We start from the raw sequence: 23,956 nt of genomic DNA on the forward strand, positions 1-23,956 counted from the left end.
ATAGATAATCTTCGGGCTAATTCCATGCGTGCATATTGTGTACTGTTATGAGGCAAAGACATCAGGGTCCAGTGTGTTCCTCAATTCTCATTTGCACATTTCTTTCTTCTCTGGATATATCCTAGTCATTTATAAGCTGTGGTGTGTTTACTTAAAGGTGGAATTTGCTTTTGGTTAGGCTACTAGGCTGCCTATTAGCATTTCATCTCAACCACAGTCCTAACTTACATGGAAGAAGTTGTATTGCAATTGTCTGTTAGCCTTTTAATGTCTATTTAGTTTTTGTAGGTCTTTAAAACACAAGACATTTACAACAACCTTAATTTATGGAAATATGACCTTCCATTTAGGTTTTGGATGCTATGTTGTACTACAAGATTGTTGTCTTCAGCGCCCAATCTATTAATGTAGCCTCTATTGATTTTAATTAGTGCCTATGTACAATATTAACGATATTTGTGCGGTTCTTGACTCGGTGATACATTGCACTTCGGTAAATTTAGACAACGGAATCGTTGGAGTAGCACTCGTTTCACCTCTGCATGCTATGCGCAATATTCGGCCTTCATCAGGTTACTGTTTGATTATTTGAACGTAGCAAAATAGTTGTAATACAAGGAATTCATTCAGATTTTGGTATGGCACACGTATTACCAATCTTCTAGACGTTTAAAACGGGGATTTGTTTGAACTGTTTGTGGAGATTTGGTTGGTTTTAATCTCTATTAAAGTTTCGTTTTTAAGGAATATTATAAATCAGCCTGTTCTTCATGCAGGGTACTTGTATAATAATGTCAATTAATACGATTGTGGATATATCAAACGAATTAAGGTTGGCTCTACCTCTATGGTTTTATTTGATCTACTACGATAGACACTAAGACACTTTTGATAGGCACATTGATCACCTCTTTTTATTGTAAGTTAAACTATATATCGCACTAATTATGAGGTTTCATTACGTGGTTGGTTCTGGCACCTCTCTTATTACAGCCGCATCAGTGATTTGCGGTGGTATGATACCTGTATCTGCTTTGAATGCTAACAGTGATGACGGTAACTCCGTAAAGGAGAATGTAACGCACGTTAACACTACCTTTTCAAGCAGACTTTTCCATTTTATGGGCAACGAGCACACTACAAATCCGTTTGGCAAGTCAGCAAGAAGGGAAGCTGTGTCTGAGGACAGTAAAAGTGGAGATGATAATGATATTCCAAAGTCAAGCACCGATTCCGACGAATCCAATGAAGATGCGGATATACATAATGTATTTGATAAGTATAGGAAGTTAACTTACACAGCGAGTGAGCTCGCAGACAAGATTCGTGAGATATTATCTGCTCCAGATCCACAATATGGCACTGATTACAACAGGGAATGGGGCCGTGCTTGTTTAACTGCTGATTATGAAATTCCTAAAACTGCATCTCATATTCACTTTGATGTTTTTGATCCTTTTTTGCCCCCTGGCCTACTTTTCGAGGACCTTGGTTGTTTGCATCTTTACAACGTCGCCAATGGATATCATTTGTATAAAATTCGTTTTGGTGACATGGTTATAACGTTGCTTCCTGACCTTGAGCATGTTTCAATGCATTTATTTGAGGACTCATGGGGAATGATGGTCGTTCGCGTGATGTTTGCCTACAAAGGTCTGTTAAATCGTCACGAATACACTGAATCTAGCCGGGGAACGCGGGAATTCCGTAAGACAATGGGTCCTGTATTGCAGCACGCTCCCCCGCCTATTAACACTAAGGATTTGAACAAATGGCTGGATGAGAAGTACCTGTTGTTATCTCAACAACGCCCTGCTATAATTGAGGAGGTCTTAACACAGCAAAAAAATTAACGATCGGTTGCAAGAAAACAGTGCATCGCATGTAACATTGCTAACCTGCACATATACACTAACTTTATTAGCATAGGGCACACCACAGTTGTGTAATATAGTTACCACCCGTTTACGGGAATTACATATTTAACCCGCCTTTTCGAGTTTGCGGCGTTTAGTTGTTAGTGCTTCACCTTTGACCACTGCAGCTATTGTCATGGCATCCAGCTTGAGCGACGCTCGCGAGATGCGTCTTTTCAATTCACCGATACGCTTATATTTGCACCAGCAACGCTTCATCTTGGTGGCATTAGATTTTTCCAATGCTCTATGGCATTCGCATTTCTTAGTTCCTATTTGTGGCTTCATCTGATTAATCTGTTGCTCGTAATTGTACGCACGTACTACTTGTTCCTTTAGCTTTTCAGTTAGCAATTCAACTTTCTTCTGGAGATTGACTACAGTTTCTTTGAAAACACTTTTCATCTTGGCCAAATCGATTGTCTGAGTGTCATTTGTTTCGATAGTGCATTTTCCATTGGATGCTGAAGCACATGATGTATCCTCAAGGGGATTTGATTGTTTGGAATCAATCGTTTTTGTCTCTATGGCACTGTTAACGTCTGCACTTGATCCCATCGTACAAGGACTGTCTGTTGTTTCATCTACTTCCTTGTTATCATGCTGGTGATCCTGTTCCACGCCGGTTGAAGCATCTGCCTTTTGGGATTCCATTTGTATTCTATTTATTTTACAGAGCGATTCCATCTGGTACATTTTAGCGCGTATTTCCCTCATATACTCATCCAACGCAGTTCTATTTGCGCCTTCTCGCAACATGCTGGAAGATAAGTCATCTTTCAATTCCTTTACTTGGGCATGGAGTGTTTCAATTTCCCTTTTCTGCGCATCATTTTGCAATTCCTTTTCCCTAGATTTTTCACTTAGCTCCGTTTGCATTTCCAAGCTTTGCGTTAGATTGCGTTTGACCATCTCCAGTTCTAATTTCATGGTTTCCAGTGACCTCTTTACTGCATTACATTCTTCTGTTTTGTACGCCAGATCTGACTTCGTTTGTTGTAGTAAATCTTTTAATTCATATATGTATATTTCCATAGTCTCTTTGACATATTTTTCCATATGTTTGCTGGAGATAACCATTTGTTCCAGTTGTGATTTCAATACTTGAACTATTTCTTGCAATGCATTTGTGTTGATTTCGGTTGGTTCAGTTTTAGTGAAAGGAGTGTTATCATGAGACACTGAAGTGGTCTCATTATCATTGGTACCTTCTTTTATGTTTCCCATTGGCGTCGCGCTAACATCCTCAAAATAGTGTACATCATTTCCCGTTGTTAATGGAATCGTATCAGCATCACTGTTGTTGATATGGTCCAACCTCGTATTTAATTCAGTTTGCTCCATGGCTTGAATTTGTATTAATTCTTCCAATACCATATTACGTGTTTGCAGTTTTTTGATTTCTAGTGCAGTTTTCAGTGATGCCTCTTCTGCAAGTTTAACGTTTTCACACAAAGTTTTATAACTCGTTTCTAGAGTTTCGTGTCTGATTTTAGCGCGCCACGTTATCAATTGTATATTTTGTTCCAATTGCACCACTTTAGTTTCTGCATCTATTAGTTGGGCGTTCTGTCTTTTTATTTCATCCCTCGCCCTTTCTATACGTTGCAACAATTCGTGTTCTCTATCTACCCAAGTATTCTTTTGTGCCCTTAAGACACTCAATTCATTTTGCAATATTCTACACCAAACTGCCGTTGAAGAATCATCAAATGTGTTAGCCGGGAAAGCCTTGCTTTCCCTTTCTTCTCTTATACTAACGTCTTTGCGGTAATCTAGGGTGGATGCGGATTTATCATACGATCGCCTAGGTCGTTTGTACCGCAGGTTTGGCGCCTTTAAATATCTCTTTCTCCTTTTATGTATGATCGAATGAACTTCTTCTGGTTGTAGTATCTCTTCTTGATTATCACTTATGGAATAATTTTGTTGTTCTCTATTGTCGTCAATCGAGTCAGACTGTTCACTACATTGATCCGTGTTATCGCTGTTCGAGTACCCTTCTTGCGAGTTGCTAGATTGTGAGTAATATTTAATTTTCGTTTCTTTATTAGCATTCCAATCCTCGGAGTCATTCGTGCCAGTGTAGTAGCCCTCATCAATTTCATCTATAGCTTCGTTTTCATCATCAGATTCGAATGATTCTACTTGACCTCTATATGAATCCGAGGCTTCGGATTCCTCTTTAAAGTCGTAATTGCTATAATCTTCGCTAATATATTCTGGAGAGGCCTCACTATCCGACAGTTGTCCAAAGGTCTTTTTATTATATCCGTTTTTTGCCACTTGTCTGTATGTTCCCAGGGATGTATATCGTCCTGACTTTGTATTATATGTTTCTGCGTTATATACAGCTCTTGTAGACGCTTCGGAACTCCTCCAAGATTCAAGTTCGCTCGAGTCTTCTCCCAGCTTTGGGCTTGTTGTGTTAGGCTCTTCTGGCACGCTTTGTTTATTTGTATTGCTTATATGAAGTAAAAAATCTTTTCGTAATTCACCTTGCGCTCCAAGTAATTGTGTATTCTCTATTCCCTTTATATCTAGCTCGTTCTCAGGGCTTCTTTCGTTATATGTCTGAATAGAATCGCCAGTTATTCGTTGCGCGATATCTTGTTTAGTATCTAATGTTATGTTGGTATCCGTTGTATCATCCACTGGTGTTATATCTACACACAGATAAACTGACTGTCTACTGTCTAGCAGATTGCTATCATCGTCATCTACTGTACTTTTTAAATTGCAACTTTGGTGAGCTCCCGTGGAACTCAGTTCACCGATGTTGCAATATTCTTCATCAGTTGGAGTACATATAGAAACTGTGCTTTTATTTGTACTATTTTCTATTGTCTCACTTGGCTGTAAAGGATCTTGTGATGTATCCTTCTGCGACTTGCTCGATTGGTCAATGTCACCAAAATACATCCTTCTGCGTACGTGTTACCACGTATGTGTTTAAACAGCCAATTTGTTAAAATTTATTATGCTTTTCGCATCTAATGCCTTTTTCGTGTATGTTGTGTGTGACCCCTTTATGTTACCCCCAGGCGTTGATATAAAATGCCACAATAACATATATATAACGCGTAATTTATTGAAACTGTTAAGTCTAAATACTCTTTTGTATAATGTTAAAGTTGTTTTAATGTTATACTTTGTTGTATGCCCTTTATTTGGCTTCCCCGCATAACACCTTCCTTCGTGCATATCATACGTTTACACTATATTTTGGCATCGTTTATGTTAACATTTAACGTTATAATCTTAAGTTGATACGGTGGCTATGGGTCTTAGTTTTCCTTTAACGAGCTTTCTTCATAGCATATCTCCATCACCAAGTCCTTCTTCTTCCACAATCTACATTTGATTAATTATTACATGACTCGACTTACTGCAGCAATTTGTTCTTCATCTATCACCATTTTGGGTGTCTGATGTCTAGTTATATCCGGTTCGTCTGGGTATCTCATAGCCTGTTTGCACGGTTAAGTACATGTTTGTGGACACACCTGTATGGCGTTTGAATGCAGTTTTAGGCAGAAGTTGATACGTTTATTAAATGCCATCATGGGTTGTTCGCTGGTGTAGAGGTTAACATTTGCCTGTTGTGTTTATGAACATGATCGACTAGGACCTACTTTGGATTCCATGTATTTTTCTTCGTGGTGTATCGTCGCTTCTATAATACCATCGCTGATAGCCTTTGCTATGATGCATTCCGTTTCCTCTACTGAATTAATTCCTAATTTCTGGGCTACCTTTTCAATTGGTATTCTTGAGTATGCCAGGTTGATTTTCCTCAATCCTCCTTTGATAACGTTATGCCTTAACCGTGAGATTAGGAACATTGTGTCATCCTTTTCGAATAGTGTTTTATACTTTCCGCATACTTTGGAGAATTCTATCAGGTCTCCATTCATGACGGTTATAACAACTTCTTCGTATGGCTCTAGGTTGCGCTTCATGATCGGGTTTGTGAATGTGCTTTTGCTTGGCACATCTCCCATGAGCAGTGATACTATTACAGCCATTTTTGTGGTTGCCAGTTTAAATCCAAAAGCTGCATTATCGGACTGCGGTGCTTTTCTGAGTGCTTGCATAAGTTTATTATGTGCTTCCGAGTATTCCAGCTGTACTGCCAGTATATTCCCACAGTAGTACAAATATCTTGCATATTGTGTGCTTGCGCTAAGTGATTCTGGGAATGTCGTTTTCATTAACAGTGTTGCTGCTGACGAGTAGAGTTTGTGGTGTACTAGGTTCCTAACAACGCAGTTGAAGGTTACGGCTTCTGTCATAGGTTCGTGATGTAGACATGCTTTTCTGTAGACGTTCATGAGGAAGGTCCTAGTTTGGTTGAACCTTCCTCCCAGTTCGAATGCTCTGGCGTAGTAGAAGTAGACCTTTGCTGCCAGGTGATCCATGATTTTGCTTTTAAACTCCAGGACATACTTGGCCAGGTGTTCAGCGAATTGCATTGCCTCTTCAAATTTCTTTAAGTCAATTAGATATATCAACGCTAGCGTGAGCATTAGTATTTTCGTTTCCCCTAGGTTAGAGTTTTTAGCTAGGAACTCTTCTACACCTAACATGGGTGCGACTGGGTAAGGTACTTTAACTCCTTCTTGCTTGTCATCTTCTTCAGTTCCGATATCTGGTAGGTATTCCAATGCCATAGCAGATACTGGGCAGTTATTATTTCCTGATATGTATATGGCGATAGATTGCTTGAGTATCGGGAGTGTTGTTGCATCATGTTTTTTGAGCATTGACCTTAATGTCTTAATATGATGTATGAGTCTGACCATGAAGCGTCCATCTACTTTTGCTACAGCGGCCTCTATCAGCGCCGTGCAATGTTGCAGTAGCTCTCGGAACGCATCACCAGATATGTTGGTTGTTGTTGAGGCCGGCGCCTCATTTATTTTATTTTCCTTTTCCACCATTATATATTATATAAAATTAAAATGTATTTACCTACTGCTTTATGGCGGTATTGGCAGGCGATTTGGCCGCCCGGGTTCCGCGTGACCGCTCACGTGAACTTTGGCGGTTCCTTGTGTGTTGAAATCGCTGATGATGAGGATATTTTTACAGATCGCAAATGGGAGGAAGCTTATTTAGAAGTTCGTGGCAATGCTTTGTTTATGTTTGATTCGGAGGTGTGTAGCAATTCTGTTTCCATGTCTCCTAACTCAGCTTGGATTTTGGAGCATGCTCATTTTGTTGTACAATCTGTATCTTCTGTTATGACACTTCCTCGTGCATCGGATGGCAAACGTTTTTCTTCTGGTGTGATCCTTTACGTTTTAGAGTCCATAGGTAGTTACACACACTTGATGATTTTATTTGTTACAGATTCTCGTGATGCTTTATTAGCTATTTACTTTGCTCATTCTGATGCTGCTGAGCGTTGCTTATCGCAATTACGTCTTTCCAGTTTGACATATGTGCGTTCTCTTATAGGCGGTCCCGTTGATGGTTTATATGCTGGCGATATTGCGCATACTATAGAGTCTCTTCGTTATTCTCGTGATGCGTTACATCATCAGAAGGACATTCTTCGTCTTGACAACACTTTACTACAATCGCAATATACTACAAATAAGCAGGCATTTTCGGAATCCGTTGCTATGCAGCTCCATGAGAATGCTGCATTACGTTCAGAACTTGAGCGTTGTATAGATCGCATATCGCATTTGGAATCTGTTGCTCAGACTCGTGATGAGACAATTAAGGGTCTGAGGGAGTCTAATGAACAACTATCGTCATTGGCACTTCGTTTGGAATCGCAGGTTGAGAATGCACGTTCTGGTCGTGCAGCCCCTTTGTATTCTTATGTTGACAGCTCTGTTACGGGATACGATCAGCATGGTGCTGACATTGAGTCGCTAAGGTCTGAGGTTGCATCATTACGTCGTGAGAACGCTCGTGTTACTAATGAGTACCACCAATACAAGAATATTGTTAACCGTGAATACGATCGTTTTGAGGAGTTTCTTTATCACGGTTCTATCTATGAGATGCTAATGCATTGGATATCGTGCAATGATTTGAAGGTATGATATATTTCGTGTGACGTATTGTTTATAGGTTGAGTACTATGAGACTTGTCATCTTATGGATCCCGGCGAACACGAATCGTTTTGCCAGAAGTAAGTTTATTGATTCATTATCTTAGTTTCTCTAGGATTCAAGTGGCTCAGGAGGAGTTGCGCACGTCGATTACTTTAGCTCGTGCATCTTATATAAATTGCAGGACCCATTTATTTAATGAATTGTTACAATCCTTGAATGGTGGGAAGTTAGAGTTTTGTCGTTCAAAGCGTTTACTTACACTGGTGAGTACAGTACTATAGCATTGCCATTTTATCACAGGCATTGGAGCGTTTGGATTGGATCTTCCAACCAGAATCAAGTCACTTTGACGCTCATGAGCCCATGTGGATGAGTAAGACTACATTCCAACACCTTTTGGAGACTTTGCTGTATAAAACATCGGAGTACGTTTGGTACAACAAGCTTTCTTACGTTGCTGCTTTGAAGCCAGTGCTTACCAATGACGCTGCTTCTGAGTCTATGATGGTAACATTGAAGCGTCAGTTGCACGATTCGCTTACTCAGAACGAATCTCTAAAGCAGCAGTTGGCATCTTTGCGTAAGCTAACCGGTACCAAGGGTCATTGGAAGCGCATGTGGGAGCGTGCAGTTGCCTAATATGTTGTTTAATGATATTTGAGTTATATAGTACAGTGTATGCCAATTGGTTTGAGTTTCCTGGGCTCACGTAATATGGCACTGACAGTAGTTCATCCTATATACATGACGTACAGTAATGACCCTATATAAATCTTAGTACTATATATTAATACAAATTGTTAAGCGGGTTGTTATTTCCAATCCATTTATTCTATTTTTTTTGCGGTATGACCTTGAGTAGATTTACACTCTGGGTTCGAATATGGGTAGGACTCTTGCAAATTGTTCTGGGCGTTTAAGTAGGATCATATCGGCTATCCAGGCGATATTACGTATTTCTTGTTGTTTCAGCTTTAGCCATGCGTAGAAAATTCCAAAGTGCAATTGCTGCTCGAAACACTGTTCACACAGCTTAACGCTTTCTGCATAGAAGTGATCTTCCAGTGAGCGTTCTCCCACGTCAAACTTTGAACTTCTTCCTTCGGCCTGCGGGCACATTATTAACAATGTGTTACACTTACTCTTCCAAGGCTACCCTTGCACATATCGTATAATCTAGCATACTTGGGGTACGGTGCTAGTGCTTGTTGCAGTGTTGCTTCGTTGAATGCTTTGCAGAGCCGTTCTGTACCGTATGGGTATAGGTATCCAATGCTGCTGTATAGTTTATTGCGGTCCTGCACTACTGAGCTAAGGTTAATACAGTTTAGCGTGAGTGCGAGATCCCTAAAATCGGCTTCCGTGCGCAGTATATGTCCCATGACTTCTGCGGAAGTGCCTCCCAGTGAGTTGGAGAATTCATAGAAGTCTTCCAACCATGCCTTCTTAAGGAAGCTCTTGAGCAGCGTAATACTGGAAGGATCTAGCACAGACTGCTTTTTGGAATCTGAAATGGCTGGCAGCACTCTCTCGAAGTAAGTCCCTAGGAACAATCAGTTGTATATTGCATAGCCTACCGATGGGTGTATCACAAAGGATGATACGGTGCAAGTCTTCTACTGACTGGCACATATCAGCGTCCATGAGGGTTTCTAGTCCTCGGAACCATCCTATAGGATCGACACGTTCCATGAGTTCTTCTGGCGTCTTTCTGTTGCTGACGCCTTGCAGTAGTGCGATGAGGTTGTCAATCATTTTTTCTCTCCTAGATATCATTATGTTTACATGCACGTTGCACCTACGCTACGAAGTCGAGAAATATGGCCAATTTGCCATCGGACTGCTGGCACAGGTACCTGGGTCAGTATATGATTTTATGTGTTTGACATACGCAAAATCGTTTGCCAATTTTTCATTACATCTTCTTACTATGCTTGATGCGTTATTTATATCTTGTTCGTGATAGAACGCGGTACCGTAGTCGGTGCCCTCTAGTATGTTTCTCAGATCATCTAGATTTTCTGCTGTTTTCATTTTTTTATAGTCTAGGGGCGTCAGAAAGGTGGCTCTATAGCCTCTGACGATACCTTCTAGGTACCCATATTTAGCGTTGAAAAGTGCAAGTTCCATTTTGACTGACTATGGTGTATGCCTGCGCGTCACAGGTCGAGTTGGCTGGGTGAGTGTCGGAAGAGGTGTAAAGCCCAACTACGTCTTTCCCAGTTTTTTCTGAATTTTTGTTCTATTAATTTTGCGGTGATTGCTTCTGCGAGTTCTCCGCGCGTTGCTGACTCGCGTATGACCGCTGACGTGATATCGATGTTGCAGAATGCGTATACTGCTCTTGCTAGTGCTACTACTTGCCTGTTCGTCAGATCCCAGAATGGTCTATATATATCTAGTTCTGACATACATCTTTCGATATGTCGTTCAACGTTTTTGCGTATAGTTCTTTCCCATGTCCCTGCTATATACCCTGATTTGAAGTATGCTACAACGTATAGCAACACTAGTGGTCCTACTCCGAAGAAGTAGTTTGCTATGGCGAGTGTGATACAGATGATCATGACCAGTTGTGTTACTTTTGGGTGTTGCCATGAGAATAGGTTGAGGAACTTTTCATATCGCATGGTAAACAGGTTGATATAGTAGTTTCCTACTACTATTTGTCCTCTAGCTTTCCTTAACATTCCTATAACTGTCATTTTATGCTCCGTTTCCATATCAACATCACTTTCCAGTCCATCGTATTCCGATGGTTGTTTTGAATCATCTGGTGGCAGTATATCTCCTTCTTCTACATCTGACTGTCGTCTTCTTATTTTGTTGACGTATATATGTTTGATGTACGAATAGAGTCTCCCTCTTTTATTTGTATTTTCTGTCGTTACAATTTGGTCCTTGACACTACTCAGCTTTGGTTTTTCTGTTTGTTCTTCTTCTGACTTTGGTGTTGTACCTTTATCAGCATCTTCTTTTTGTATGCTATTGAATGCCTTGTATTCTTCTTCACCAGATTCCGAGTAACTGTCATCAACTTCCGACTCTTCACTTTCTTCAATGAATACAGGGTCCAGCGCGACGTCTTCCATATGCATTGTGTTTTTAACTTCGGGTATGACTGAGAAGTTTTCATATTCAACATCTTCTGGTTTTGTGTATATGTTATCAGTTTCCGTTTTCTTCGTATGGCCTAGTATTAAACTTGCTTTTTGTTTGGACTTTCTATGTTTCCGAGGATTGTTAACTATGCGTATAGATTGTCCTGGTACTATTTGGAAGCTTTTAGATTTACGCTTACAGAATCCCTTTTCTCCTAATTTTGTGATTAGTTTACATCTGGGTGGCTTTGCACCTCTGACTGCATTTTGAAAGTTAGGCATTAATCCATCCTGTACTATATTATCTGTATAATCCATTTTCTTGGTCGTTGCAAACATGATAAGCGCTGATAGCATGGTATAAAGCAGCCTTATAAGATGTATTACTATGGTCGGTACAAATTGTGTTAGGGTTGTTCCAACTATATTAGGCATAGTATACATTCGCCGTGGCGATTCAATTTCTTCAAAATCCTCTTCTTCGTTAACCCATGGGTCATCACTTTCGGATTCTAGTGTTAATGGTTCCACTGCTGGTTGATATAGCGTCTCCTTTGCAACTTCTTGGGGGGATATGCTACGTTCCCATTTAGTGTCATTATCCACGTGTTCATTTATTGTTACATTTGTTCTGAATCGGTTAATCATTGGGAATTTGAATCTTGATTTCAAATCGGTATTTTCCGGTGGCGGTGACACGGGTTCATTTGGGTTATATTTCATATTGTTTGTTTTTGCTATACTGATTATTCCCTTACGTATAGATCCCAGTGGATTCATTTTTTTGGATACATTATTTTTTGCGATTGTTGTTGAATCGTTTGTTGGTGTTACCCTTGGTATGTCATCTCCTTGTTTGACCTCACTAGTGGATGGATTGTTATCGGTTTCTTCTTGTTTAGCAAAGAATCCTTTGTTGCTAGTCCTTCTGGTTAGTTGTGAGCTCATCTTTACATTTTCTCTTTCCACACTATGGTTTATTTCTCCCATTAAATTGTTGGTAATATCCAGTTTTACTGGAGATGCGCGTCGTGTACTGGGTGTTGTGTTTCTTGCTGACATTACACTTATTTTCCTATGTTTCGTTATCCATTTACGTCTTCTTACAAAGGTGAATGTATGTGCTTCCTTATACCACACTGACGTCCAGTTTTTTGCATACATCCATCCATTTTCATCTGTTTCTTCTGAGATTAGCACTTTCGCTTTATTGATGATGTTAGGTGGTATGGATACCATCCTGCCATCTTTTGAGGACATATTCGGTCTGTCATAGAACCTTAGGCATTCTTTGCTGTAGACTCCCAGTACTGACTTGCGTTCATTTTCATACCACTCTCTGCTAAGTTCTTCTACGGGTGGCGTGATTGACATTATTCTCAGTGGTCTTCGTTGTTGCAACTCCTCCGCTGGGTTTACTGCTTCATCGTTAAGTTTTGTACATACTCTAATCCTGTGCAGCAGATGTAGCGTTTGTATATCTCCCATTCCACCTGCTAGTGTAATGAATAAAGTCATCATGATATACTTGAGAGTGAATATTACGTTTTGTAGCCACGGCACAACTCCCCAGGGGTACGGCGGTGGATAGTAGTATATGGAGTGCATTGCCTTGAGTACGCTGTGTCCATCTGCTGGTTTGATGTTATCCAATGAGTTTGGTGCTATATGGTTGAGGAATAACCCCGCTAGGTACGAGTGTACTATACCCTTATGATTGCAGGATTCCACTTGTGTCCCTGGGTGTGAGATATATGAAACGTATGGGTTCATAGCTTGGTTTGGTGTTAGCATTGGGTGATCTCTGTGTTCTATCGTTACTGCATGTTCCTTTCCAATCATTCCATCTACACAGTATGATGACGACCTGTTACGTATATCTCGGTCTTTTATATATACCTTCCGCGTGACTAGGATTCTCGCGTTTACTACTTCATTTACTACATGGCTATTCTGGTTAAGGAACGCCTTTCGTTTGGTGCATATGGCACAAACCGGTTTAGGCAGTAGCAGGAACTTGAGCGTTATTCTTTGTGGCAATATTGCCACTAGCAGTGGGTATTTCAGCAGGATGCCGGTGATTGACTTTCTGTAGTCTGCGTTGCACATGAGTGAGTAGAACATGAGTGGCATCATTACAAATAGCATTAGCTTATCTTGGTAGAACCCTAGTGCCAGTATTATGTACACTATCCAGAATATAGATACCGTTGTGCTTTTGAATTGGAGTACACGTGTAACATATCCTCCTAGTGTTTTAATGGTTCTATATGCCGCCACTACCCGCTTAATATTGGTCATTAGCATATGCAATCCACCTGATGTCGACGCTTTTGTTGCGTTCCCTAGGTATTCTTGTGGCGAGTGGTGTGATATCTTGACTGGGTCCATGAAGTTTCCATAGTGTTTCGGTGTAACTATTGATAGTACAATATACCCTGGTTGCGGTACCTTTGCTTTGACTTTTGAGGTATTGATCACTGAGTTCGGATTCGGGATATCAGATAGGTTTAGTCTTTTCTGGTTCAGTGGGTTAACTGCTTCTATATGCTTCAGGATGCATGTTTTTGGCTTGGATGGCTCCACTACACTGAAGTCGCAATTGGTTATTGCTGCACTCCCAATATACATATCACTGCTTGTAACAACGTGTACCCATACGTAATCATGTGTGAAATTTTGGTACATTGGCAGGTATATGCACGCATCCTCTCCGTATGTAAATGATCGTTTGCGTATTATTACCTTTCGTTTCTCTGATCCTTTATTCAATCCCCAGAGCTTCGATAACATGTTATATCCCTGTCCATGTGGCACTGTGTTTGTTGCGTTATTCTGCTTCACCTTTTGTTTATCTTCCTCCATGTTTTCAACAGCACCTGGTGTTAAGTTAGCTTGTCGCTTTAGATATTCTCGCTGCAGTACTAACTGATCGCTGCATAAATCTGGGCTACGATCTCTTGCTGAATTCCGTTGATTTTCCTGTCCATGCAGTTCTTCATCACCGGACACATTGGACCATGTGCGGTGTATTTCTGGTTCACCACCTTGTGTTGGTAATGGTAGGTTAAGGACATAGAAGCTGCTGTTATGTTCCACTATGCAGGACAGCGAAACTCCATCTGGGAGTGGTACGTGTAGTAGTTGCATTATACTTAGTTTCATGAATGTGAATGCTGCTTTCCTTCTTGGTGTGGTTTCCATGTTATGCGATTTTGGGAAGAATTCTAGATGCCATAGGTAGAATGGCAATCTCCATGCAAGGTGTTTACTACGGATGGAATTTTGATTCACAAAGTTGCGAAGCGACCCGTATTTAACTGTGCATAGTACTGCTAGTGTCCAATCAGCTGCTACTTTATAATTGCTGGTTGCCAACCAGAGTACACTATCATCGGTATACAGCTTGGCTGTTGATCTTCCAACGCGATTGTCGGCGTCTATATCTCGGAATATGTCGTTGATGTTGTCTCCCGAGAGCGGTGCTTTATTTTTGAAGTTGCTGAAGTCGGGTCCTTTATCACCGATATATATCTTTGGTGGCTTCACAACAAGCTTCCATTCGTAGAATCTCCTTGGCCCTTGCGTATCTGCTTTGAATTCTGCTCCTGCGATCATCCAGCTTGCTGTTGCGTATCTCAGTGTTAATGATAGGTTTTCAGGGTCACATTTCCTACATTTTGGCGGTTTCCGGAAGGAATACAGCCTATCGTTGTGTAGAACAATGTAACATCGTTTATAGCGCCTGGTGTGTGACGTGCGTCTAAACAGCCACTGTTGCATAGTAAATCGGCATTGTGGCGGCAGTGAGTGGCTTTCAGGTGTTCTATCACCTGCAGCCGTGTAATGTGCATCCATTGCGATATTGTATACTGCAATGGTGACTATGTGTAACCTCGTGATTCCAACAACACTACACAGTACATTAAGAGACATTATTTTTAATCACTATAACACAGTTCTTCAATCATATCTTCCAATCTATCAAGTTCTGCTGCGACATGGCGGTCAATTCCATCTGCATGGCACATTCTGAGCGCGTTGAAGGCATCCGACCCGCTGTAATAGCACTTGGTCAATGGATCTAGATAACGTGCTGGTTTGCCTGTAATGGCACATATTTGCGTTAGGGCCTCCTTTGTATCGTTAAATGACGCCACTGCTTCTTCATAGTACTCTGGAACTTTGCCACTGGTGAACATGTATAACTCCAATGGCTTCTCGACGTCATGTTTTGACGGTATGGTTGGTGCTTCTTGTCCTTCTTCTGTAGCTTTTCCAACGATGGAGAGCAGTGAGTTCCAGCATACCCATATGTCGTAGTTACCCTTGTAATTCCATTTTTTGATTTCTTCGTAGTACTTTTTCTCATCTTCCTGGTAATATTGACTAGACATCAGATAGAACATACCCATGCCTTCATTTTTTCAAGTGAGCGTGTATTAGCTGCTTCGTTCTTGAGTGCCATTTCCATCAATTGTTCCTGTGTAAGGTGTTTTTTCTTAGTTTCCTGGCGTTTATGGGCGGCTCCTGCTGACATTTCGGTTTTTATTAGATCACGTTTCCGTTCCATTTCGTTGGCGGCTTTAGTCTTAATTTTAGTGGACGCTCTTACAGAGCGGTCCGTTAGAACTTCATTTCCTTGTGTTGCAAATTCTTTAGTTTTTATTTTACGCTCGGGGGGTGTGGACTTGGTGACCTAATACGTATCCATCTCATATTGCTAGACTTACATTCTGTCGCCTTATATCCCGCTTGGCAATTTGTTGCCTTTTTAATGCTGGATCGACATAAGAACCGTGTTTGCGTGTTTTCTTTTCTTTTAGATATGATTCATCCACTTCCTCATCTGATTTCTGCGGCGCGTGAGTAGGTATTCAGCAGAACGTACATCAGTTTCAGGGTCGTCAAAGTCAGAGTCGGTGGAGTATGCGTATTGCTCTTCCCCTTCACTGCAGTTGTAATCTTCATCAACTGCTTCTTCTTCCCATGTGTTATGTCCCCAAAACTGCTGATCCTTTTCAAGTTCTTCTCCAAGTAGTTGTGTATATCTATACTGATTACATTTTCTTTATTTCAACTTACTTCTTCCCGCGAGTTTCTCTTTTAGGTAGCTCCAAGGCCACGCCAACGCTCATTTCATCGAAGGAAGACTCGTCATCCGATTCTTCAAAATCGGAGTCTTCCTCATCGTCATCGCTTGTATCTTCACTAGAAGTCATTTCTGGCTCTTCTTCTTCGTCATAAGTTTTATTGTCTTCCACTTGAGCTTTGCTATCAGGAGAATGCTCATCTATTTCTTCTCGAGCGCTTGTCATTTTAGTTGAGCGTTCAAAAGTCCACTATGCCTTGCGATATATGATTGTGGCTAGTATATATAATGCGATAGTTTATATATTCTTTTGTAGTTATTATTTTAACAGTTATGTACAAATTGTAGTGATTAGGTCAGTAACGTGGGTCACCGATTCCCACATATGACGTTCTACTTTAGATAGCAACACATTATGGCTATCTAGTGGCACTCGGTACATCTTTTGCCACTGGCTAGAGATGTACCGCTGCCGTTTTTCTTTATGCACGTCTGCTGGTCGTTTTGCATACACACTTCTTCCTAGGAGGCTGGGATCTGCTGGTATAGCAACGGCTTCTTCAGACCAAGAGTACCTAGAAAGATGGAAGTTGCTTTACCAGTACACTAAACGGCTTGCTAGGAACAAGGTTGACCTCACGGGTACCAAGTGTGCTATACTGCTCTTCAGTATACACCAGGTTCTACTGGACCAGAGCGTGATTCGCGGTTACTCAAAAGGGGACAGGGTGACTTATTTATGGGACCCTCGTACCCATACAGGCAACGTAGTCAGTGAGTTACCATCTTCTCTACGCCATGGACCTGATGTCGCTTTAATAGACACCAAGGAATTGATACGTTACTTTCGTTTTATGGCTATCCTGAGGCCGTATTATACCTTATCATGTGTAAAAAAGGATATATGTCTTGACCGGAGGCATATGGATACACCAGAGGAGCGCCCTGTGGAGTTGAAACAACCTGGTTTACCAAAGGATCAAGGGGACTTGTACTCTTCAGTGTTTACTAACTTGCTAGCTGATAACACATTACCCAGTCGTCCACAATATCGCACTAGTACAAAATCGCAAATCGGACCCCTGCGAATATCTTCGGATGACATTATAGTCTATCCCAGGCAGTTTACGGAGCCACTGTACATTGACGTGGGATTGGAGCCCTTGGACAACTGTAACCACGTTACTTCACATGATACTATATACTTAGTAGAAAAGTGCCTAGAGGAGCTACTGACCATGTTATTAGTTTTACTTCAGGACCATAACACAGTGAGTGCACGATGCGTGGTTCCCATGTTTGTGGTCACGATGCTATATGGCCCGAAGATGCAAGTAAGGCACAAGGGGGGTATATTAGAGTCATACAAGCAATTTCACAGCGGGGTGTTGCACTCGGTCATTGCCGATAACGTCACGGACCTGTCCTACAGGTATGTTAGTTATTTTCCCATCACAATATCTAGGAGCATTGCATACCTCATGAACTCCTGTTTAAATTTAAATGACATGAAACTACTTTGCCGTATTGCTACCTCGAAATTACAGGGGTCTGCATATATCCCTCTAGAGTGGTTGGAGAACATATGCTATGCATGTTCTAGGGCTTACTATGATGCTGATGACATATACCACGCTGCATCTAAGCACATAGCTATTCATGGTCATGGCGGGAGTGCTGCCGCATGCTTGAATTTACTGTGGAGCTTTTCGCGCGTAGGCAAGGCTCATATGGTGGAATCGATTTTAGTCCCTCGCATTTGCGAGTTCAGTGCAGGCGAGTTGCGCTCTCTTAGTCCTGGATTGCGCCTTCGTGCTGCGGCATCTCTGAAGGAGTACTTACCAGCTCACTTAATGGCCACTCTTACTGCAGATTGAATACCAGTGTAATATCTATAGCTAAAGACATTATTGTTCATTTAGCAGTTCATCAAGGTCATCATTCCATGCTTGTTTGGTTTTTTCCAGGTCAACCTTGACATCGGCAGCGAACGATCGCTGTGCAGTTACTTTCGTTTGTACTTGTTCCGTGGTGACTGACAAGATGTCTTCCGGTTCGTTTGCGGGTTCTGACACTCGTGCCGATGGCGGCCACGGCTCATTTGCTAATATCTCGTCGTATATATCCAAATCATCATCCCATACCTGCTTGGCTGTGTTGAGACGTTCGGGGGCAGTTATGGGTTCCTTCACTGGTTGCCCTGATGTCTTGTTCATGTTACATTGTTCTGTAAGTGAACTGTCTGATATAACAGCTGTATTGGGGTTTATATCATGTTCCCGAGAAGTAGGTTCTTTCCCATATGCAGACTCCGTTTCAACGTGTTCTGCAACTTGTGTTACATTGGGGTTATAACCGCACTTTATAGCCGAGGAACGTATAAATTCCATATCAAGCTCGAAGTCGAGGACACGAGTGGGTTGCACGAAAATCAATTGAAGTGGCGTCAATTGCTTCTGATGCATACGCGACATGCTTTGGATAGCTTCCATTAAATAATCCTCCTTCAAACTCATAGAGGATTTGCTTAAGTCAGCGTACATATTATGTATTTTCCCATTTATTTCCTTCAAATGTGCATTCTCATCACTTAGTCGTTCGATTGTCACCTGAAGCTCGGCTACTTGTCTCTGTAAATCTAGGTAAGCACAATAATCTATTTCATGTGGCGACTTTGAGGCCTTGTTAGCTGATACTGACCTAAGGTGGACTACTTCACGGGCCAACATCCTGGCAATGGCTATTGCCCTGTCCTGCCTGGACATAGCATCTCTAAGGCGCTGTTCAATGGGTATATTCCCAGTTATTAAAGAGTTACGTTCTTCGGCAATCAACTCAATCTGTGCGTTTGCGATTTTAAGCTGGTCCTTGAGGCTTCGTATTTCAGCGGCACGTTCGGAGACCTCAGCACAGCGAGTCTTCATCACGTTAAAAGTAGCCGCATTGTCCTCCAGGAGACCTGGGATAGAGTAACAAGAAGCAAGGGGCAACTTACCACATAAAGCAGCAATGCGCGATTCCTGAGACTTAGTCTCAAGTTCGGCGTTGGTTACAACTGACCGCAAGCTTGAATTTTCCGAAGTAAGCAATTCAACTTGGTTCGTAAGCGCTGCATTACTCTTACGTAACGATAGATTCTGATGTGCTAGTTGTTCTAGCTCGCGGTTAAAGTCAGTCAACGACTGATACGTTTCATCCAGTTGCTGTGCCAGACGCTCCACAGTTTCGTGGTTTGTCTTCAGCACAGCGTTCAGCTGTTCCACGCATCCTTCGCCATATCTTAACTCCAGGGAAGCTACACACTCACGGCGCGTTTCGCGGTATATATCATTAAGTGCGCGTGAATGAGGGTCGTCACGAATCGATGTGTTACCGTCACGTGTTTCCACGGAGTCGTAAGTACCTTCCGGGGCATTATCGCTATCAGCGCCTTCAGCTAAAATGCCGTCAACGAACCCCTTTAGGAAGTGCATCCTAGAAGGTTCCGGTGACTGTACCCAAAGGCGGCCACCACCGAGTTGTATTCGGCTTATATAATGGCGTAATTATATAGCATGTAGTCCATGCTCGTGACACGGGGCATAACTGCCGCACGAGTTGGTTGTGCCGGGGCCCTATTGGTCTTACACAGTGGGATTCGCGCGCGCCTCCGGACATCCAGACACTAGATACTGTCTACGATATTATCAGCGCACATGCTCATATTGCGCGAACATGTCACTTTCTGGTACTAATATCAGTTCATGGACGTCTATCCCGCATCCGGCAATGTCACCGGTTACAGATCGACTGGTGTCATTTTTCTTGGTATGCGTAAGAGTAGCTCCACTACCCTGGTGTATCAGTGCCTTGGATGCAGCCACAATATTATTGTCGTAGTGGCTGGTTAGTAGTGCAAGTTCCCAGTAGCTAGTTGCCCTTTTTGATAATACTGAAAAGACCATTCCATCACGGTCAACCACGGCCTCCACCGTTGGAACACGGTCAATGACCTTCGATACCTACGTGCCCTTGAATAGCATTATATCAAACCTACCTCCCTAAGTAGCGCTCGTGATATAGCTGTATCACAAACTAGACATAAGCTTAGCACTCCCTGGACTAGATGGACTAATGACTCCAGTTCAGATGAGACACCCTGGCACGTAGCTTGACTTGTAACCATTTGTATAGTACGGACTACATTCCAACTATGGCATGGCATTGAGAATTGTAACTCCTTACGTTCATGCATTACCTGTCCCTGGCAAAGGAACTGTGCAGTGTTTTGAACCATACGACTGAGTTCCTGTACTATCCAATGGGATTGAGCTTGTAGTACCCTAGACAAAGACGCCGCAGCTTGAATCACACGCACATGTGTGGATGGATTCAGGGATGTAGCGGATTGAATTATAGCCTTCATGCGGTTTAGTATCTCGGTCTGTAAAGTTTCATTTACCAAAGCGCCAAACCTTGCAAGGCCAATGAGGCACTCGTCAAGCCTATCACCTGAACTTTGGGCCAGTATCCGTAGATAGAATGCAATAACATGCGATAAAATAGATTCAACATGGGTGTTACTGGTCTTTGCGTTATCACCCATGATGTTGAAGCTATGCTGCCGTTTGGCCAATGGGATGGAATTGACCAGGCGTATTACATTTAGGTTTACATTCGTGTCTTTATATATAACTTTTATTACCTTATCCAAATCGCTGATGGAGTATTGGTTAAGCACTTCACTGAGACTCTTGAGACACTCTTCCACTAATGCCTCATCATTGCAGTTACAGCACTCCACACATAATTTAAGCAATGGTACATTAGGCCTCACATCGGCTGCAGCTAACCTGGCTACTAATGGTACAATCAACATGGGATCAGTTAGCAAATGCTTCTGGCAATGCCCTACCAAGCGATCACGAAGCTCAGCAGTTCTTTTGGAAATTAGCTGTTCGGTAGCAACCAAATTACTCGTGGAAGTCACTACCTTACGTGATTTGTTAGAGCTGTTCTTGGTACCCTTTTCGTTCTTCAATTCAGCTATCTTCCTTTGACCTGCGTACTCCACAGAGTCCTCGTCATCATCAACTAGCAATTCATATGATATACGTGGCATAAGATGCACTGCCACAGCAACTAGTGACCTCAAAGCCAGTCGTGAGACGTATTCCTTAAGTTCATCAGTACCACCACCCTTCCTATCGACCATATCAAAAAGGATAGCCACACTTTCAAGTCCATTTTCGGGTTCAGCAGTTGCCTCCGTACATATCTTGGCCACTATACGTTTGTAACTATCCAGGGTAGTCAGACGCTGCAAGTTTATTGGCGGAGCACGCTGGGCTCTGGCATCGCGTTTGGGATTCTTAGCAACTAGCTGCTTACGACGTGTCTTTTTAATAGTACTACTACGTTTTTTAGGTAATATGGCGTGCATTGCGATATGATGTGTAAATAGATTAATACTGGTTTGTACCAATGACTCTATGTACCACGACAGGAATGGATATCAAATGATTTCAGCTTCGTGACGTAAGTATTCACCAATATCAGCCTAAACATCCTTTGTGATGCATACAAATCCATACCTGGTGGAAGACAGCGACATCATCGGGAAGCGATGTTTTCAAGGCCTCCGTTGACTTGGAAGTGACCCCGAAGCCAAGGGGTAGGTTGTTGTACATAACAACAACACCGCCATTTTGAGGAATGTCTTCACTCATTTGGCCAATGTGTTTCTGTAAATATGGATACCGCCCAGAATCTACCTACCTTGGCTACATTGTTGCCATATACAAACGACTGTTCACCCGTTTTCAACCAGACCTTGCTCTTTGAGTAATGTGCCAGGTAATGTAAAGCGGTGATGTGAAGTCGGAATTGCTTCGACTTGGTAAATTTGCCCAGGCATACTCCAGCAGATATCTGGGATGACATTAGATAGGCATGTAGCAAACTGTGCAAAGTATTCACAACCAATGGGACACTTATAAACCCCCAGTGCTACAAATTGGACATATTATCTCAGTAATAGTAACCAGGTTACTACGATATAACCATTGAGTCCATGGCAGAGAATGGGTATCTAATTGTCAAAAGGGACCTACCAGGTTCTTGTGGCTGATACATCCGCTGTACTTCAGTATGGATTCGCTGTAAACTATAACGCAAGAAAGTGGAAACATACCTCATGTAGTACACCCGCTCACGGTGAAGCCTGAAGACAAACGGTGATCCAGAATCACCATCATTAACCATATCCACAACTTTATTGCCGATGCTGTAGGTCATATAGATATAAGAAGTAGAACCAACTATGCAGCAAGCTTCTGGAAAACCAGTTGAGCTTCATCCTCGCTCAGAGGACGCATGGTGAAGCCGTGGTTGCGATATAGGTTACTAAATAAGTATGGCGGAACTTTGGCCGCATAAAATTAGTACTTATATTTCTAAAATAGCATTTCTAGGTTATTTGAAGCCTATGTGTGGTATGTGTAATCTTGGGTTGACGCTAGGAGAATATACGACACTCAGTGCGATAGTCTTACAGAAGACGCTAGAACATAAGCTAAAAGAATATTCTGGAGTATCCAGAAATGTGATACCTAAATTCAGTGATGGAAGAAGATGATATACACCCAAGTGAAGTAGTAACTGATTCACTAAACAATAGATTGCGATATATTACAGCGGTACATACATGCCGTTCTCAAGTGACTACCATCGGTGTTACACTGATTCATGTACACAGACGTGGGCGGCGCATGACCACTATGAGTCTGGCGGCACAGCCACCTGACCTCATGACCTTCCGCTATGCGCGCGCGTCTAAAGTTGCAGGTCGCCCCTTTCGGCCAACTACGGCATTATGAACCATTATACAGCAACTTACAATGCTTCAGCTGCATACTTGAGCTTTTGATTACGCGCGCCAGGCGGTCATCTTCAGCAGCGAAAAGACGTTTACGCTCCCGTTCTAATTCTGCATGACCAATTATTACTTGCATTCACATTATTACCTTTATCTACAATAAATGATAATTCACGTTTCAAGTTTTCGAGGCCTTTTCTGTACGCTTGCCACCTGTTCGCAAGTGAAGTCCATGCACCAAAGATAAACATAATAGCCTAATTAGATAGCAACTTACCTTTGAGGCGATACCATTTCTACATCTACCACGGGGATGGCGCCGTCTCGCTTCTCCTCGGCGTATGATGAGTCTTGTAAGGTGGGCGTCACTCGGCACGCGATCGACCACCAGAGGTACATAAGCAAAAAATTTGCCAAAGTCATGTTTTTTTATTTAAGCTTTATCCTGTTTTCTTGAACCATTAAAAACCCATATATCACCTCGCATTATCTGCGCTGGCCACCTAATGATATCAGGGTACGCCAATCTAGGAATACAGTGACGCGGAACAAAAAACAGCGCATACCGCCAGTAATAATTAGGTTTTAAGAGGACAACGGCTGCAAAAGTGGCGGCGGCGGGGCGTTGAAGAGTTGATAGTCCAACAACCTCGCAGCAGGAAAGTTTGCTGCGCGAGCACTTTAATGCCGGCGTGTACTTGCAATAATCTTGTAATGTTTAAAAAATTTTTAATGGGATTTATTTTCGAAAGCTTTTAGGAAAGTCGAAGGTTACGACATCCACCCTCGTGAAGACGCCCTCGAGTCTATCTTTATAGGTGACGCCTCCTGGTGAAATCGTTGCACGAAGCAGGCGAGGTTTTTGTTTTATACTTCTATTTCGTCTTTGTGTGTACGTGTGTAGGACGGCAACACC

General features: G+C 42.0%; 12 protein-coding genes across 12 annotated transcripts; 3 read left to right on the top strand and 9 right to left on the bottom strand.

Annotated features, from left to right (window-relative positions):
• Positions 1-95: 95 nt before the first annotated feature.
• BBOV_II001500 (putative integral membrane protein) lies at positions 96-1,907 on the top strand. The gene has a single exon (XM_001609625.2). It carries the CDS (start codon positions 948-950, stop codon positions 1,851-1,853), a length of 906 nt encoding a protein of 301 aa, XP_001609675.1. The 5' UTR covers positions 96-947; the 3' UTR covers positions 1,854-1,907.
• On the bottom strand, positions 1,901-4,912 carry BBOV_II001510 (uncharacterized protein). Its single transcript, XM_001609626.2, has one exon. The coding sequence runs from the start codon at positions 4,836-4,838 to the stop codon at positions 1,983-1,985; it is 2,856 nt and encodes a 951-aa protein (XP_001609676.1). The 5' UTR covers positions 4,839-4,912; the 3' UTR covers positions 1,901-1,982.
• A 260-nt stretch (positions 4,913-5,172) lies between these two features.
• Positions 5,173-6,885, bottom strand: BBOV_II001520 (26S proteasome non-ATPase regulatory subunit 3 family protein). Its single transcript, XM_051767847.1, has 4 exons — positions 5,552-6,885; positions 5,423-5,515; positions 5,306-5,386; positions 5,173-5,270 (listed from the first exon to the last, which is right to left on the bottom strand). The coding sequence occupies exons 1-4, from the start codon at positions 6,857-6,859 to the stop codon at positions 5,229-5,231; spliced, it is 1,524 nt and encodes a 507-aa protein (XP_051623114.1). The 5' UTR covers positions 6,860-6,885; the 3' UTR covers positions 5,173-5,228.
• BBOV_II001530 (uncharacterized protein) lies at positions 6,851-8,638 on the top strand. The gene is made up of 5 exons (XM_051767600.1): positions 6,851-7,235; positions 7,272-7,972; positions 8,007-8,068; positions 8,104-8,254; positions 8,292-8,638. The coding sequence occupies exons 1-5, from the start codon at positions 6,881-6,883 to the stop codon at positions 8,628-8,630; spliced, it is 1,608 nt and encodes a 535-aa protein (XP_051623115.1). The 5' UTR covers positions 6,851-6,880; the 3' UTR covers positions 8,631-8,638.
• Positions 8,639-8,760: 122 nt separating this feature from the next.
• Positions 8,761-10,136, bottom strand: BBOV_II001540 (putative vacuolar ATP synthase subunit d). Its single transcript, XM_001609629.2, has 5 exons — positions 9,883-10,136; positions 9,794-9,847; positions 9,569-9,756; positions 9,134-9,534; positions 8,761-9,098 (listed from the first exon to the last, which is right to left on the bottom strand). The coding sequence occupies exons 1-5, from the start codon at positions 10,119-10,121 to the stop codon at positions 8,856-8,858; spliced, it is 1,125 nt and encodes a 374-aa protein (XP_001609679.1). The 5' UTR covers positions 10,122-10,136; the 3' UTR covers positions 8,761-8,855.
• On the bottom strand, positions 10,081-15,010 carry BBOV_II001550 (putative integral membrane protein). Its single transcript, XM_001609630.2, has one exon. The coding sequence runs from the start codon at positions 14,948-14,950 to the stop codon at positions 10,151-10,153; it is 4,800 nt and encodes a 1,599-aa protein (XP_001609680.1). The 5' UTR covers positions 14,951-15,010; the 3' UTR covers positions 10,081-10,150.
• A 20-nt stretch (positions 15,011-15,030) lies between these two features.
• Positions 15,031-16,453, bottom strand: BBOV_II001560 (uncharacterized protein). Its single transcript, XM_001609631.2, has 5 exons — positions 16,178-16,453; positions 15,984-16,143; positions 15,826-15,948; positions 15,504-15,791; positions 15,031-15,468 (listed from the first exon to the last, which is right to left on the bottom strand). Exons 1-5 carry the CDS (start codon positions 16,408-16,410, stop codon positions 15,034-15,036), a joined length of 1,239 nt encoding a protein of 412 aa, XP_001609681.1. The 5' UTR covers positions 16,411-16,453; the 3' UTR covers positions 15,031-15,033.
• A 123-nt stretch (positions 16,454-16,576) lies between these two features.
• On the top strand, positions 16,577-18,069 carry BBOV_II001570 (uncharacterized protein). Its single transcript, XM_051767340.1, has 2 exons — positions 16,577-17,616; positions 17,650-18,069. The coding sequence occupies exons 1-2, from the start codon at positions 16,646-16,648 to the stop codon at positions 18,059-18,061; spliced, it is 1,383 nt and encodes a 460-aa protein (XP_051623116.1). The 5' UTR covers positions 16,577-16,645; the 3' UTR covers positions 18,062-18,069.
• BBOV_II001580 (uncharacterized protein) lies at positions 18,047-19,742 on the bottom strand. Its single transcript, XM_051767740.1, has 2 exons — positions 19,180-19,742; positions 18,047-19,143 (listed from the first exon to the last, which is right to left on the bottom strand). Exons 1-2 carry the CDS (start codon positions 19,655-19,657, stop codon positions 18,092-18,094), a joined length of 1,530 nt encoding a protein of 509 aa, XP_051623117.1. The 5' UTR covers positions 19,658-19,742; the 3' UTR covers positions 18,047-18,091.
• Positions 19,743-19,841: 99 nt separating this feature from the next.
• Positions 19,842-21,650, bottom strand: BBOV_II001590 (uncharacterized protein). Its single transcript, XM_001609634.2, has 2 exons — positions 20,221-21,650; positions 19,842-20,185 (listed from the first exon to the last, which is right to left on the bottom strand). The coding sequence occupies exons 1-2, from the start codon at positions 21,604-21,606 to the stop codon at positions 19,871-19,873; spliced, it is 1,701 nt and encodes a 566-aa protein (XP_001609684.1). The 5' UTR covers positions 21,607-21,650; the 3' UTR covers positions 19,842-19,870.
• BBOV_II001600 (putative 60S ribosome subunit biogenesis protein NIP7) lies at positions 21,616-22,635 on the bottom strand. The gene is made up of 6 exons (XM_001609635.1): positions 22,485-22,635; positions 22,357-22,449; positions 22,277-22,322; positions 21,942-22,094; positions 21,758-21,907; positions 21,616-21,723 (listed from the first exon to the last, which is right to left on the bottom strand). The coding sequence occupies exons 1-6, from the start codon at positions 22,538-22,540 to the stop codon at positions 21,679-21,681; spliced, it is 543 nt and encodes a 180-aa protein (XP_001609685.1). The 5' UTR covers positions 22,541-22,635; the 3' UTR covers positions 21,616-21,678.
• A 235-nt stretch (positions 22,636-22,870) lies between these two features.
• Positions 22,871-23,928, bottom strand: BBOV_II001605 (uncharacterized protein). The gene is made up of 4 exons (XM_051767666.1): positions 23,318-23,928; positions 23,189-23,253; positions 23,062-23,151; positions 22,871-23,027 (listed from the first exon to the last, which is right to left on the bottom strand). Exons 1-4 carry the CDS (start codon positions 23,461-23,463, stop codon positions 22,984-22,986), a joined length of 345 nt encoding a protein of 114 aa, XP_051623853.1. The 5' UTR covers positions 23,464-23,928; the 3' UTR covers positions 22,871-22,983.
• Positions 23,929-23,956: the final 28 nt, after the last annotated feature.

The sequence above is a fragment of the Babesia bovis genome, chromosome 2, assembly GCF_000165395.2.
Source record: "Babesia bovis T2Bo chromosome 2, whole genome shotgun sequence".
Taxonomy (NCBI): Eukaryota; Apicomplexa; class Aconoidasida; order Piroplasmida; family Babesiidae; genus Babesia; species Babesia bovis.